The 17,411-nt window shown below is 39.3% G+C and overlaps 1 protein-coding gene across 2 annotated transcripts; it reads right to left on the bottom strand.

Moving 5' to 3' along the window:
- Positions 1–2,095: 2,095 nt before the first annotated feature.
- On the bottom strand, positions 2,096–17,193 carry LOC131573475 (dol-P-Man:Man(7)GlcNAc(2)-PP-Dol alpha-1,6-mannosyltransferase-like). 2 transcript variants are annotated; one of them, XM_058827467.1, is made up of 10 exons: positions 17,075–17,193; positions 13,164–13,353; positions 12,885–13,017; positions 12,194–12,367; positions 10,662–10,856; positions 9,226–9,329; positions 8,547–8,770; positions 7,638–7,807; positions 7,376–7,451; positions 2,096–3,367 (listed from the first exon to the last, which is right to left on the bottom strand). In XM_058827467.1, the coding sequence occupies exons 2-10, from the start codon at positions 13,326–13,328 to the stop codon at positions 3,136–3,138; spliced, it is 1,473 nt and encodes a 490-aa protein (XP_058683450.1). In that variant the 5' UTR covers positions 13,329–13,353; positions 17,075–17,193; the 3' UTR covers positions 2,096–3,135. The 2 variants fall into 2 exon arrangements, with proteins under 2 accessions (XP_058683450.1, XP_058683449.1); XM_058827466.1 differs by lacking the exon at positions 17,075–17,193 and adding an exon at positions 16,553–16,822.
- Positions 17,194–17,411: the final 218 nt, after the last annotated feature.

The following is a 17,411-nucleotide window of genomic DNA, read 5'->3' as shown; positions in this document are numbered from 1 at the left end:
CAATGTATAATGCTACACAACATTTGACCCTTGGAGAGTTTAAACAAGACACCCTAAAGCAAATTTCATTCTATAGCAGCATTAGAGATGAACTGTACTATCTTTTTGCTTTATTCAGGTTAATTCAACCTTCAGTTAATTCAGTATGCTCACCTTATTTCTGCTTTTGATAAAAGCTGAACTTCATGGTAGGATTGTAATCAGTCAAATCAAAAGGTATTTTTCTTTTAAGAACTTAAATAGGCAGGAGAAATTTGTTATTTTAAAGTCCCTTCAAAAACTCCAAGTGTTCAGTCTGTCCTCCTACCTGCCCCATTCAGTCTGTAACTTGACACTTCCTCAGATGTCCCCCAAATGTAGAACTTGTAATACCCCACTTCAGGTTTGTAGAAGGAGCAAGAGACTTCCCTTATGCCTTCTTTTATTTAAGGGAACTTAAACTCACACCTTTTTCTTCCATGCAAGTACGCTGAATATTAATTTATATTAAAGGAGAAAATAAGCTCTGTTGTTCTTGTGGAGCTAAAGAAAGGCAACACAAGACTTGGAGATTAGAAGATTCATTTAAGAGAGAGATGGCTTTAGCTTCTGTTCCAAGGGTTGCTTGTTTTATTCAAGCAGCCTTTAGGGAAAACTGCAGTAATCTTCATCCCTGTTCGGCAGCTGCCCTGCTTATTCCAAGTGTGGGCCACCATAATATTCCTGGCCTGTGTCTGAGATAGTTAGCCATAGAATCATAGTTAGAAAGGAATACATGAGTTGGAAAGGACACACAAGGATCATTAAAGTTCAAACCCTGGTCCTGAACAGGACATCTCCAAGAGTCACACCATCTCCCTGAGAGTGTTGTTCAAACACTTCTTGAACTCTGCCAGGCTTGGTGCTGTGACCACTTCCCTGGGGAGCCTGTACCAGTGCCCAGCCATCCTTTGGGTGAAGAACCTTTTCCTAATATCCAGCTTAAACCTGCCCTGACAACATGCTGTTACAGATGTCATATAGCCACAGGTACTGTAGTGCCTGGATCACAATCTAGCCCTTTTAGCTACAAAACTACAGTTGCAGATTTTCAAACTAAGCACTTTCAATAACTACATAAGGAGAATAAGATGTAACAGGACCCAAATAGACTTCAGACACTCTTCAAAACTGCAATCCAGTATCTCTTTCCTGTCTCCTTGTATGTATTTTACCTTTCTTTACCCCAAACAAATAGAGTAAAAGGCCAGTTTGAGCTGATGGCTTCTATTTCCATGGGAGATGAGGCTGTGAACAGTAGTACACACGAGCACCACAGCTGAACACCATCACTGGTTTAAGTCCCACAGGTAGCACCTACACACCAGATCAAGTCTGTGGGGAAGGACCCTATGATGTATGAGATTCAGCAAGATGAAACTCTTCAAATGCCTTGTGTACATATTCAGTGCTACTTCAGACAGTAGCTTGAGATGCCTATTCTGCAAGCACAGTAGCCCTACGTTTTTCTCTGTAGGTGATAGAAGCAAGTTCCTACAGAAGGATTCTGACAGCCAGGGATTTGGAAAGCTGGAGCAACCACACAGACATTTGTATACACCTGGGCAGGATAAATTTCAGTTTGGGTTCTTGAGTTGTGGATTCCAGCATGGGGGACAGTTACATGAAATCAATGATTAGCCTTAATATGAAGGCCTACCTACATCCTTAAATCAAAGTTTTCCTTTGTGTGGTTCCAACTCTGCAGCTATTTGCACATGCATTTCCTTCTGTCTCTTGTGAATTGTTTGATGTTCAGACTGGCTCTGGAGGAAGCTACTTTTTTTTCAAAGACAAGTCAAATAGATAGTAAGTGAATGATTTAAATTTCAAGAGCGGCCAGAGACTGGACCAACAAGTTCTGCAGGTTGCCTTTGCCAGATCTGCTCAGGCCAAGGAAGCCTGGGCAACAACAGCCACCCACAGGGGAGCAGACTCCACCCCACCAGATCAGTTCCACTGATATATAATCTAGAGGCTAAAAGGAAAACATGGTCCCAAAAACTGAAACATACACAAGTAAAGGTAGTTCCTGAATCAAGCAATTTTAGAATAAAAAGAAAACAAACAAAACAAAAAACCCAAACCACTTTATTCCACAATCAGATTTTACTCAAGTTTTCAGTCAGCAAGGAATAGTTTTCTGCCTGTGATAATTTCAGTGATGCTGACATTTTACACTAAAGGAGCTTCCGTCACATTACAACTGGCCCTAACCAGAATTTTAACCTTTCTCCCTTGTTCCATTCAGCAATTTATGCAGACATCCTTAAAAAAAAAAATCTAGTAAAGAAACTACAGAGCATGCAATCTTACTCTAGTTTATAGAATGCAGCAAATGGCACATTAGAGTACTCCTTTCCAAAGGGATTACTTAATAAAAAAAAAAAGCACCTATCTTAAAATGGACATTTTCATAGGTAAATTCTGCATAATAAAAGTTATTTTTCCCAAGAAATCCAAGTTACTGCTTTTTCTTGAACTGTTGTAATGAAGATAATCATCCTTAGTACTCAAATCTGTTATGAAACACTTGTCAAGAGGTCCAACTGCTTTTTAAGTGAATATTTCATTAGTTTGGTAGCCTACAGGGCACAGTTAGGAATTATGATGAAGCTACAATGAATATGGCTTTTCTATGTTGGTAACATCATTAGGTTTCACACAGGCAACCTGACAGCTGAGGGGGTTACAATCCTGTAAATACATTAAGTAATACATCTTTGCACACATAGATTACATATCAAATTATTGCCCTAGCACAAACCTGTTGATTTTGTATCTTATATAGGACAATTAGGACATACCTGTGCTACGTGATGAAACAGACTACCAAACCAAGTACACAGGTTTTACTCAATATCAGTGAACTTGTAGGCAACCTCTCTGAAATATATCTAACAATACAACTCAGTATACTGAGAATATACTGAATAGGAATGCACTGTATTATTTATGTAAGAAACAGGACGGAGCTAAATACCAATTGGCAGGTACAGAGATTTTCTGTGCCTTTCCACAGAAGCTGAGTTGCAGTGCTGGAATGACAATTTGTTGCTGTCTTATATAGTTCAGTCATCAGCAAAATCACATCAAAGACTTACTTAAAATTCACAGTCAAGATGATAGAGGAAGTTTCTCCAACAGTACTAATTTTGGTTTCAAGTTTAAAGTAAAAGGAGGTAGTGCAGTAAGGTTCAACCCAATTTTACTGATGCCAGGTATATTTGCCAGTGGCCTGTGGGTTGTCTTGTAATGTGATATTTGAAGAGGATTTGTTTCCATCAGTATATGTGTATAAGAAAACATCAACTGGTCTCCTGGTTTAACATCTTCTCTTTTGTCATACCTGTAAAGAATAAAGAGGGTTTATTTTTATTCCTTGTTTTACCTATTAAAGATGGCCATTATTGCAGTGGCATGTAGCATCCAAGATGAAACACAAAAAGGAACTAATGTTCTCAGTTATATCTCCTGATTAAACAGTACTAGAGGAAGAAACAGTGTTTTTGAAGAGTGTAGGGATTCAGTCACTCCATGCAAGTCTTTCTGCTGCTATTGTGATATAAATCACAACTCCTAGAATTTTTTTTACTAGTTCCCTATTTGAATTTAGTGGAAAAATGACTCCAAAGCCTAAAATTGTAGGAAACTGGACCAATTTTTAAGTTTTACCCTACAAGAATCGCATTTGGAGAAATGGGAAGGGGTGGGGGGGGGGGGGGTTTGGGCTTTTTTGCTGTTGTTTGTTTGTGGGGTTTTTTAGTAATTCTAAAAAGTACCTTATGTGGTACTTAAGCAGAAACCTTTTTCTTCTGGTAGTCATACATTAGAGTAGGAGCCTCAGAGAATAGCAGGGAGAAGACCTCCTTGAACACTGGAGGAAAGAAAGAGCCTGGAAATTACAGTGCTGATTTGGCACTTGCTATTTCTAAGTTCAGTTTCCTGATCTACTACATGTTTGGGCAGGTCACTCTGGGTCAGCTTTTATGAGCTGTTTAAGTACCAGAATACATATAAATTACATGTAAAATTAAAAAAAAAATATAACTACTGAGTTCTAGGGCTATTAATTATGTACACTTACAATTGTTTCTTAAAAGGACTTATGTTCACTAGCTACTGAAGGATTTTACAAGATGAGAAAACAAGTGACTTAGCCATTTGGCAGGGATGTGAAAGATCTAGTTTCAGTCACTTTTCATCTCATCTAAGCCCAAAACTGAAGTTCATTACCGCTTAAGAACTGTATGAACCCCTTTAATCTTCTAGGAATTGAGACAGATCTCCCTCACTGTCTCATGAGGACATGATTCTACTTCGCAATAGTTATTTGTTCATTCACTGAGGAGAGTCAGGTACCATTTATAGCTTAAGGGTTAGGATATCCATACTGGACATGGCAGCCTGATTGAGTCCTCAATCCAGCAGCTTCAAAGAAGGAGGTCGGTTCACTCCAAAACACTCCATAAACCACTGTTAGGCTCTGTAACCTGAGTGAAGACCAGTGCCCCATTTTTCCCCTTTTCTCTTGCCCTGTTCTGTTTTCTACCAGCACTTGGAACTCCTATTCTTAGGCACCTTAATCCTTCCACACATTTCAGAGGCATCTTATTCAGGCTGTGACTTCCCTTGCAGATGTGGACACAGGTAGGGAAGCAGTGCAGTCCCAGCCCTACATACCCTTAAATGCACCTAGGATTAAATCCACCCTGCATCTTTGCAGGCCTGGCCTCTCCTGTGTCTGAATTCCCTGAAAAAAGTATCTATTGATAATTTTGTAATGCTGCCTGACAGGGCATTAACATTTAAGACATCTGAAGGAAGGACTTTACAGAAAACTAGAGGTTTTGTGTGGATTGTTAACTAAAATTTTGGCAACTCAGAAAAGATCCCAGACTGACAGAATTCATAAGGGTCACTAAATACACCATATAATGCAGAATCTGCACAATGAATAGGTGTTTTCTTCTTCTTCTAAAACAATTGCATGCTAATTTCACCTGCTATTTCCAAAAATATCACAATACCCCTTAGGTTGGTAGATGCATCCAAACTGGCAGAAGGAACAGCATTACTTTGTAACAACCTTACCAACTAATTTCACATTTTCTTCATCAGCAAGTAGAAGGCCTTTCATCTGGCTGCAAGCATTTCTGAATTTTATTATTTTTAAATACTTTAAGCTTACACAGCATATTTAGTCAGGGTTCAAAGAGACTGCACTAATTGAAGACAAGATTGTAACACCTGTTCCATTTAAGAACCTGCATCAAGCTCCTTTCAATCACCCTTTGAAGAAAAATAATATATCACTTGCATTTTTCTTGAGGCAAATAGATCTAATCTGAGCACTCTACTGAAAGCTGATAACTTTAAGATGATTTATGGATTGCAGTTACCTGATGAATCATCAGCCTTCACAGCCACCCCATCCCTAATCTGTTTCCACCTGACATATACAGTCTATAAAGATGTTAATTTTTACCCATCTGAAAGGCTGACACTTTCTTGGACAACAAGAAAATGGACAGTTGGTGCCACTAAACTTTGCACTACTGTGCTGTCAGACCAAGTGGTAGTCCTGTGTATGATGCTCAGTTGTGGATTTTGCCTGGTTTTTTTAATGTGAAAATTTATGCTGAATCAGCCCTTCCTTGAGCCTTTGTTTTGCTGAGTACAGATAAAAGTGAGAGAGAAACTGCTTTGTAGCTGCAACACTATGAAACATCAGTCAGTGACAGGGATATTATTCATTCACCTTCCAATCCCACTAGGCCTTACAAGCCTTATAAACACAAAGTAATCCAACACTCACTAACTCAAAAAGCTCATTGGAATGAAGCACCTCTGAGAGAGTAGAGTTGTATGCAGAGTAGTGTGTGTATTTAAGTATATTTAAAAACTGCAAAGATTGAAACATCTTAGCTATCATGCACATTCTATCCCTTGTACTATAGCAGCTTAATGTATGTCTCTTCCCAATTCATGGCTTAAGACTTTCTCTAGATGAAACATACAAAAAAACAACATGAAATAAACAGTGGACAGGTAATTGAGAAGGCTTTTAACAGTGTGTAGCATCATGAGAGTGCTTGGAAATAAAAAGGCATAGCGAGATCGATGATTTTTGTAATTCCCTTGGAAGCATTCTTTCCCCTTCTGCTTTACTTTCAAATTACTTCTATCTCATAACATACCAACAATTAAATTATGTTTGTTCATCTGATCCTGAATACTGTAACTGGGGCAAAAGAACTCTATGCTCAGAATATCTCTTAAATCAAACTCTGCTTGTGTTGCTTTTGTTTTGTGCAGTATGAAGGGAGGCTTTGTGTCACCTTCTAATGAATAATTTTCATTAACATAATTTTCATTTAAATTAAAACCTTATGCTTCAGCTGAAGAGGTAGGCCTAAAAATCAGAAAGGTGCCTATTTTTTTTTTTGTTTTCATCCTGAAAAGCAAATAATGCGAGCCCACATCTCCTACTATTCATTCCAATATTCCAACCCTTAAAAAGTATTTGTGTATCACCCTACTCATAGTAACAAAGCACTCAACAGCCTTCCCTCAGAGCTAATGAATGTGTTCACAGCAGCAGCTTCCATGCCATCTATATGAAGGATGTTCCACATAAAAATAGACTTTCAGTATTAAAATGTACATGAGCCTCACACTGCCACACGTCATTCAGACAAACAAATCATTATATATACTGTTTGCCAAGAACAACTCTTTCAGGTTTAGGTTTAAAGTCTCGTGGGGTATCAAGCCTAGCCTCATTAAACATATTGGTATTAATTTTGGTAAGCCCACAATTTTTGTGCTGTTTCTGATGTCTTTAGAATCATAGAATTATTAAGGGTAGAAAAGATGTCGAAGAGCATCAAGCCAAATTGTCACCTTAGCACCACCACCACATCCACCATTAAACCATGGCCCCAAGTGCCATATCCACACTTTTAACACTTCCAGGGATGGTAATTCCACCACTTCCCCGGGCAGCATGTTCCAATGCTTGACAACCTCTGCCATGAAGGACTTTTTCCTAGTATTGCACCTAAACCTCCCCTGGCACAACTTGAGGCCATTTCCTCTTGTCCTTTGAAATATTCTATGCTATACAGGCAAATCAGAATCAACCAAAACAATGAAAAAACACTGTAGTGCTTTATATCTGAAATGGCAGTACTGCAGACATCCAAAATTCTCTGTAGATTCATATTGTTCTTAAGCTAGTTTAATAAATATGCTGTACCAGAAATTGTGTTTGCAATTATTGTCCCTGTGCATATGCAAAAAAGGAAAGAGCAGGCTACTGTCCACAAATCAAAATACTTCATTCAGAACATACCTCCAATCGGAATTGATTTCTAGAAACCGAGAAACTCCTGTTTGTGCTGCAGCCACATCAATATGAACAGAGACATCTACATAAATAAAGAAAAAAGAATACAGTTTCAAAACTCTTCCAACTATACTCTGATTAGTAATAAATTAACAAAATAGTAACAAAGACGATGCATGTACCTAATTTGAAGAAGTGGTGTTCAGTACATGAAAAGATATACTGAAATCAAAATTAGGTGAACATACCTCAAGCCAGCTTTACATACCTGCTGTAGAAGGTACCAACTCATGTAACTTCTGAATTGCCACTCCTCCAGGATAATTGAAATGTGAAACATATAAAGATGTTCCTGAATAAACAGCATTAAGTAGAAGATGCATTATAATAAAGAAAGATCCAAGTTTGTACAGCCAGGATCTCCGGTAGTTATTCAGACTGTTGAAGAAGAGAAAAACAACAAAGAATAAACTGCTATTTTCTTTCATACTGGTCACTGACTACTGTGACACAACTGTTATGGAACCTCCACCTCTAGATAATAAAGATTAATGCAAATTTTATTAATCCTGCATGGCATGTATTTATTACTAATTTCTAGATAATTAACTTCTAATGACATTAAATTAGAATATTCTCATTAATAAATCTAAGAAAAACTTATCAATAAAGCAAAGTATTTCTGTGTTTAAAAACTTCAACTACGAATATATTCTCTTTTAAAGAAGTTAAACTCTGAACTTCAATTTGTTTACTTAATATACCCAAACATAACTATTTAACTCCATGTTTCACAAGCCTCGCTGGTGTATTAACCTGTCTCCTGAGGTAAGTTGTGTTAACAGCTCAGGAGTACCCTGGAATATCTCTTTTTTTCTGGTAGATGAAATAAACTGCATTGTAACAACGTAACAGTAAAATTAGGGCTCTATCTCAATTCTCCTCCAGACTTCCCAAACAGTCCCATCAAAAGCCCCATTTGACTCTTCTCTGTTTCCACTCCTCTCTGCAGTCAAATGGGTACAAAGACCTCAAACTCCTTTCTACAACATATGAATATTTCAATATTATCCAGAGTTCAAGATGGAAAAAAAGTGCATAAAAATAGTATTAATAGTTTTCCTTTTGCATTTTCAGAGGAAAAAAAACCAATGAATAAACAGGATTTTGAACTTACATTCGTGAGCACATTTTAGCAGCCACAATGTTGAAGACAGGGAAAGTATAGATGATGAAACGTAGCTCTTTGTGTGGGAGAAACGAATACAAGAAAATAAAGCCCAGCGCTGGCAGAAGTAAAATCCGAGTTCTCTTTTCCGTTACCCCTAAAGGTACAAATATTATGCTGCATCCCAAAGCACGAGGCAGGGCTGAATAGAAATACCACAAGAAGGGGGAGGTCTTCAAGGTGAAGAGTTAAGGATGCTTTCACTGCTAACAAGTAAAGTAACCATTCTTTACATTATTTACCCACAAATTTTGCAAATATGCAGTATACTTTTTGTATACACATTCTTCCAGCCTTTCATCTCCTGCCTTATTTTTAGAGAACTAAAAACAGTTGCTTAATTACATTCACATTACCCAACAGAGGCACATCAAATGGCACTAATGATGGGCAACATGAAAAACTAAGGGAAAGAAACCCGGCTTTATATCGGTAGGACACAAATGGGCAAGAAAAAAGTTAGCAGAGGAGACTTACAATTTGCAGAAAAACCTAAGAGACAGACATTGTCTCGTAAGTTTTAAATACTGAAAAATAGAATCTAACACCCTGAGTCTCAGAAATAAGTCACATCAAGTCTTTGCTTTGGCTGGTAGTGTTCTTTTTCTCTGGATGTTTCAAAGGATACTCCCCAGTTGGAACTTTTGTTTAAAACTGTGTTATACCAGAGTACTTTCCCCTCAGGCCACACAAGCTGCCTCCAAAATAGAGAATCCACAGCAATTGTTAGCCCTAAAAGAATTAAAGAGATACAAATCTGCATGAACTAAAAACCAGGGAAAAGCAAAACATGTACAGAATATCGAGACCAACATAAACTGAACCATGCACTGTAAACCTCACCCAAAACCACAGAGAAGACTGAATATGTCTGTCTTGCAGGGGAGATACAGAGAAGGGAGGCACTTCTGAACAAAAGCCTTAAAAGAAGCATGTTAGACATGAATCCAATTTGGATTCACCCCACTACAACCCCAGGTTTGAAAAACATGGTTTAACTGAGGTTTGTTTTAGAAGACTATTAATTAAGAGCATTAAATGTAATGAATGGTAAGAAGCTCATGATAAATTCAAATAATACTAAATTTTTTATTGTGAAGCTAAAACTCTTCTTTGTTAAGTTAGAAGAAACAATCACAAAGTTTGCTACTATTCATTAGGTAGAGGGTGAATGAGAATAAGGGATGAAAAGCAAAAAAAATACCAAAACTGTCAGCCCTATCTCCCCCACTCAGCTCTTTGAAAACTGCTCTGATATTTAAGGATTTTGCTCAGATAGGAAATGGGAGTACCAGTGGTTAATTCCCATCAGACATCCAAACTCTACATCATGAGGTGCCTCCAAATGCACAATTGTTTAGTGTTTCTATTGTGCACTCTGTGGAAGGGACAGCACACTGCTAGGGGTCATCATTACGTATCTGACAACAGCATTTTTAATTAGGCAGTCTGGCAGAGCAGCTTAGAGTATTTATGTGCATATATACACGGGTCTTCCATGGACGGGCAGAGACAAGGGAATTTTTCAACAACCCCAGCATGAAGATCACTTAAGCTGTTAAATTTCATTTAATAATGGAACACAGCTGAACTGCAGCTCTGCTCACAACCCACCTGATTGGTATCTCTGCCACACAGTTATATTTTATCTTGGGACTCAGCTTATAGATAGCTGAGGCAATAGATGTTACAACAGATAATATGCACAAGTAGCCAAAGCCAGGTACTAATTGTACTGAAGTTAACTCACACTAAGCCTCTTTAAGATCAGGACATTATACTGTAAGCATCTGAACTCAGAGGCCGCAGTAGCTTTCTCTGCTTTGCACATCTATTTCCTCACACAGAAATTTTTTCCTCACAAAGATACAAAAAAAATCCTGTCATATTATTAGAAAATAAAATCAAATTAAACCAAAAACAACTCATAACACCCCACTTACCCTTTCTCCACTGCCATGCCCCAAAAAAACCCCTTAAGGACCATTCAACAGATAAATCAGTCAAAACTCCAGATGTCTCTTGAACTTAATGCCATTTGCCTTCCTCTAAGCAAGCACTTACCCAACCAAAACATTCCAGCTGGAACAGCATGGGAAAGCACCTTGAAAATGGAGATTCTTTTAGTTAATAACGTCACGAGGAGCATGAGGCCTAAGAATATGCAGAGCTCTGATCTGAAGACTATAATCGCCAAAGCTGAGAACCAAATGAACTGCCTTTGCTTTTGCTGTATCCAAAATGTCAATGCCAGGAGCACTGCAAAAAAAAACCAAACAATAAAACAAACAAAAAAACCCAAAACATATCATCCAACACACTGAATTACTTATTTTCTGAAGGGTAACATTTAATGGTATCTTGTTCCTCTAACTTCCCATCAATCCTCTCTTGGTCTCTCTACCATTTCTAGTCCAGAAATTCCTCCTTTGAGAGAAATGTAATTTGGAATAATGCACAGCTTTATACTGTTGATGCTTAAGTAATTAAGAAAAGTATAACCACAGAAGGAATACATGGGAACTCTTTCTAGACACTGTATTTAATTGCTGTTGAGGAGGGGAAAGAAAAACAAACCTTAAGGGAGTACTAAAAGTTTCTGAAACTGTGATTCATCATTATTATTACTCAATATCAGCTGGGCAGTTGGTTTATTCTCTTGGATGAGTATATTCTATATTCACTATAACGCAAACCCATTTCAAACATAAAAATGAGACTACAGACTACTGCTGAGGAAGAAAGATCTATAAATTCATTTACATGATTAGGTGGGACACCTGTCTCTACAGATGAAGTTGTCTCTACTTGTAATTTAAATCTCAACATAGTAAAGTGCTCTGGATCCTAAGGAAAACATAAAATACTAAGGTACAAAATCATGAAACAACTTGCATTTTTAAATATGCATAAATTATCTGAGACATTACTACCCAGTTTATCTGACAATTCATCTGCTTTTGTTTCTCATTTCTCATCTATACAGGTTCTTACATCAACCTCCTAATTTTATTAGCAGAACAACTTGCACTGAAGCATTTACTGACTCAGTTAATATCTGTCACATGTGATTAATTTTCCTCTTTATCATCTCTGGGGGAAAATTGTATACAGAGAGAAGGGTTTAACTTTGATTTTTTTTTACTCTAAGTATAGAAACTGCTGCATTTGTAGACAGCTTCAGAAGAGGAAGGTGGAGATGTTGCAGTAGCAATTTCTTCTACAATCCCATGAAAAAGTCCTTTGCAGACCAAGTTCACATGGTTTTTTTTGAACTGCAGGTATACCTCCTCCTTTTTCATAGCTCTATGCTTCATGCATTGGACTGTACTGAAACCTTTAGCTAACCAAAGTTATCTGACAAAACCTACACGTACTCACATTCAATAAAACTTGATTCAACAGTCGTCGTACGCATATATGGTAAAAAAAGAGGAAGAAATTTAGACTAGAAAACTAACTTTCTAGTCTTGTTATCACACAATTTAATCAAGTAGATATGTTAATGTGGTCTGACCATACTTTTCCTGTGCATTAACTGCTGATATATTTGAAAGTAAGTTTTAGGTTTTAATCTTTTTACTTTAAATACCTACCAGATGGAAGTGCAAACACATTAGGGAGGGTTCTTGTACAGTAAAACATCAAATGAAACTGAGTAACAGTGATGAGACAGAAGATTGATGCTGTAGTTGCTCCAAATTGTTTTCTAACTTCTTTCTGTAGCTTCCATAATGTGTAAATCACACAGAGCCCCAAACTTCCTCGGACTATCAGGAGAATAAAAACAGGAATTAAAGAGTATTGTCAGATGGATCACTGATGAATGGCCATGTTACATAAGTGGGAAAACATTCTGAAGATTAACACTTAAGATACCACAATATAACTACCTTCAAAGAAACAAAAAGCCAAACAAAACTTCCTTTAGTTTATCTATTCTAATCCACTTTTAATCTGTCTGGTAGTTCTGCACAAAGGTCAGTGCTTCCATGACAAAGTTAAGGATCCTTTCTGAAGTGTGCATGGGAGTGTACTCTCTGAAAAGACTTGAGACACTTGCTTTTTTTACACTGCCTGACATTTGTTAGCACAGACTTTCTGCGTGCTGTTAGTTACTCCCTTAAGAAGGAATGGAGTGGCCATGTTGGCCCCAAGTACCACGGTTTGAGTTTTCCTTCATTGAAGAAAAGAATATCACAATTTAACCATTGATCCAAATGTAGCAAAAATGTTTTAACTGATGCTCTAATGGGTGACATCTCCGAGGATCTGAAGTTCTCATACCTATCAGCTGAGAATAAAACTTGGACATTCTTAGCACAGAAAGTACGTAGATGGCTGGGCTGGAAAGAGCAGCAATAAAAATTGGTCCAAGGAACGTTCTTGGGACAACTCCAGGAAATTCATGATGGTCATACTGCAAAAAGGAGAATCTACTTAAAATAAGGCAAATCAGAAACAAGGGAAAATAAATCATATTCACACCACATTCATCCTACAGGTACTGCAGGGAATTGCCATCTTTATCACTGTCCAAAAATGAAGATATTATTTTCAATTTACCTTATCCAAGTCCAGCTGGTGGTACACCACATCATGGATAGCTTGTAGGTTAAAGCTTTCCTCCACTTTTGTAAAGGGACAGACAGTTAAATGAACAAAGGCCACAGCAATAAGCAGCAGCAGCAATGGGAATGACCTCCCACTTGAGCTCCTCTTCTGAGCCATCTTAGGTTTTAAGTTCAGATCTATTCTGTTGTAATTAAAAAGAAATTTTTTTTTAAATTACATAAATAATATGGCATGAAGTGCACAACCAGAAAAAAATATTGATTTTGCAAGGAAAATGTATTACAGCAGTTGAAAAGTTTAAACAAAGACTAGTAAGACAAAAAATCCAGGAATTTTTTTACTACATTCAGTGGATTAAGGTAGTCAAAAATATATCCAGAAGCATTTCAGAATTTATGCCACCATCTGTAAATATAATTGTTTTAATTTTCACCTAAAAAAACTCAAAACATGGACCCTAAAAGAAAGTATATCCCTTTGCCTTCCATACTGCCCCACTGCTGAATGTCACCTCAGATTTGTGGGACAGACAGCTTTGTAATTTACCATACTTTAACTGCACAGTGGATTTACCCATGATCTTTAGAACATACTGTCTTGTTTGTTCAGGGCTCCAAAATCAGTGGGAGAGAATCCATAAGCATGAGAAATTATTCAGAACAGAGTACTTTGATCTCCCAGGTTTGACAGCAGCTAGGTCTGGATTTAGCCACAGAAGGACAAAAGATGCCCTCTGGCACCCACACACGTCACTATGGCAAGAGACACTCTGTACCCCACTTCACACTTCTCCCAGACATGAAGGCCACCCCTCCCTAGTGCTTCATTTCACAACACCACTGAGCCATTCTTATAGTAGTATTTATTTGCATTTTATCATCATGATAAAATCATGTGTTCACACGATGCCAGAGCAAATCTATTTCATGCTCTTTTAATTTAAGCTTTTAATTTTTTTTTTAAGTTTACAATTTAATAAAATACAAGAGATTTTGGTTATTGTTATTCTTGTTCTGTTCTCAGAGACAAAATTTCAAAACCAGTACTTTTAAGGTACAACTGGGGTTTTGGCTAGAGATGTTTTCTCCTGCGTTTTGGTCTAAATATGTCCATCAAACAGATGTATGACAACTGGCAGATTCCCTGGCATCACTTAGCAACTGCGTCCTAGAGCTACCTTTTCCTGAACTGATGTTTGTGCTGCTCATCAGTAAAAACAAGTGAGCTCACATTCCTTGTATTCACACCTAGCACAAATAAATCCTGAAATTTGTGTACTTCCTGTAAATTGCATGTATCTGCATATTATTTTAAATATCTCATTGACTCGGCAAATCTTTTTCTGATGATTGCTTCTGCTGAAGACTGTAATTGAAGCTCTCAAGTCTGGGCTCAAAGACTGTTGTCATTGTCAAGAGCCTAAACAAACCCTTCACTCCAGGAAGTAGCAACAGCCTTTTTAACCTGTGTCTAGTATTACTTCTTTACAAGAATGGATAACGATGGTTTATGCTACAACAGAATCCTTTTCCCACAGGAGTAGAAAAAAGATGTATGGGACTGACACCAGGATACCTCAAAAAGTGTCTGGCAGGAATTAAGTTCCTGCACAGGGCATTTTATGTTGCACAAATTCTTGTCTATAGAAGGCAAATTCTTCCAATAAATGCACAAGAATCTCACGTTTCTGGGCAAACTTAACTGAGGAGAAAAACGGACACTGAAGGGTCAATCCACTGCTGCACACAGCAACACAACACTTGAGCAGCTCATGCATCAGGTGAAACCGCATATTCACCCACAATGTAGGTACTCCTTACCCCAAGTTCACAGCTTCTCAACACTGCAGGTATTTTAGGACCCAATAAATCCTTATAAAAGGATCCAAGTGCCAAGAAGTTCTATTTCTTCCTTCTTAGCTACATCATCTGCATAACAACAAGCTGCTGACATCACCTATAAATACTGCATTCATTATACTCTGACCAATCTACAACAGAACCTGCACCCGCTATCTTTAGCTGATAAACCACATGAATAATCAGTACCAAACTTCCTAAATCAGAATGAAAGCAAAGCTATATATCCCACAGATAGTTTATCATAAACTTTTTTTTTTTTAATCTTGTTGACTCCAATCCTTTTGTATGCCTGAAAAAAGTAAGCATGCCAGCATACGTGTACATCTTGAAGATAATTATATGCATTACAGATACTGAAGTTTCCTGAAGGGAAACATGCTAGAAGATAAAAAACCAAAGCATGAAGACAACACCCGGGTTTCTGGGATACAGCCTAATAAATTCAGTGGTCTTGTCAAGAAGAATTTATCAAGGACAGGTAGACATTGAATTTGATGATTAAAATAAATTTGCTATATAAAAAGCAAATAATTGCAATTATGGTTTTTTATTTTTTAAATGCCAAAACCACAGAAACATATTTTCCCGTAATAAAATTAATTTAATAATGAAGCTTAGAGGAATAACCATAAGCAAACACACACAGGTTTGTCCATTGATTACATTCTGGCAACTTCAGAAGAATCTTCCTCAGGCCTCTACAACATAGCCACACTGACTCCTCCCACAGGAATCTACATCCAGATGGAATCATAGAAGAGCAGAGATTTTAACACAAAGGATTCATCCTTTCCTGGGATTAAACTGGGTGAAAAAAAATGTGGGTTTTAATGTAAAAAAAAATATAGCTGAGGTACTTCCATCAAAAATGGTTTGTTTATGTTTTATACTTTTTCAGTGGAAGTATCACTAGTTCACATAAATTTTTTACTCTCCCCGTGAAAAATTTACCAAATTTAGCTTATTTATGTTTTTCAGACATGCTTCAGAAGAGCTAGAGTTTGGCGGCCAAACTGCATGTTAAATCTGTCTAGAGCCATTTCACTGCTTCACATGGAGGCATCTAAGCAGAACTGCCAAGTGCACCCCAGCATAAGGTCTTCCCTCTTAACTTGATCTACCTTTGAAAAAGCTCATTTTGCATTATCTTAAATTTCCATGGCTTTTTTCCTATGCTCTAATAGCTCTTTCAAGTTTGCTCTAGAATTAATACCTCAATGAGGGCAGATTTAAACCTTGTAGTTGCTGGGATTGCCTTTTCTTCTTGTATTAGGAAAAAACTGCAGTTACTATGCTTATATACACATCCTCATGAGTTTCGAGGCTAGATAAAAAAAAAACACAAAAAAACAGAAACCAAAAACAAACTTAGGAGAAAGAAAAGGAGAGAAGGTAGTGGCAGGAAATACAGTGTGGGACACCACTAGACACAAAGGTACGACGCAGCGATACAGAAAGAAATGGCACTCTTGGGGCCGGGATAAAAAAACATGCAGAATGCTCTCGACTGAAACCTACCCAAATCCAACCCGAACACCCACCCTTCCCACGCCGCCATCGCAGGGGACGCCCGGACAGCCCAGCCCAGGCGGGGCAGGTTTGAGGTGCCGCCCGTGTCAGGTCACTCTTGTGAGGGGGCTCCCTGGGGGCTTCAGGCCGTGGCCAAACAGCACCCGCTGCTCCTGCAGCCGCCGACGCCGCCCCGAGGCCGCCAGGCCCCCGCGGCAGGGGCAAGGCAGCGCGCCCCGCGCACACCCCTCAGGAGGCGGCTACCCTGCTCTGCCCTGCCCGGCCCGGCCCGGCCGTGCTCCCTCCCGCCACACCACAGTTCCCGCGCCCGGGAGGCGGAGAGCTAGGGCGGCCGCCTGGCAGCGCCCGGCGGGGCTCCCGGGAACGCCCTCTGGCCCGGCTGCAGCAAAGGCACGGACAGCTGGCGGCTCTCCCGCTCGGCCGCCGCCCCATCCATCCATCCCTCCCTCCCTCCCTGCCTTCACCCGCCCCGCCGCCCCGGGCAGCGCCCGCGGCCCGTCCCGCACTCACCGCGCGCGCGCCCACGTGGCCGCCCCGCAGAGGGCGCCGGCAGCGCGGGAGCGGCAGCGCCAGTCCCGCGAGCACGTGACCGCCTCCCCCGCCGGCCATATTAGGTGATGGCAGGGCACGCCCCCGGCAGCGGGAGGTCTCCGAGGCGGCTGTCAAATACAAATGGCGGGCGGCTCTGAAGCCCCATCGGAACCGGTGCCTGCCCTTTCTCATGATGGCGGCGCAAGAGGCCGATGGGCGTCGCCCTCTCCGGCAGCTCTGCCCCGCCCCCTACCCGGCTCTCTGGGCACGCGGGGGGCTCCCATTGGTTCGGAGCGTGGCGGCCGCTGATTGGACC

This window comes from Poecile atricapillus, chromosome Z (genome assembly GCF_030490865.1).
Source record: "Poecile atricapillus isolate bPoeAtr1 chromosome Z, bPoeAtr1.hap1, whole genome shotgun sequence".
Taxonomy (NCBI): domain Eukaryota; kingdom Metazoa; phylum Chordata; class Aves; order Passeriformes; family Paridae; genus Poecile; species Poecile atricapillus.
This window is presented reverse-complemented; position numbering and strand designations above follow the sequence as displayed.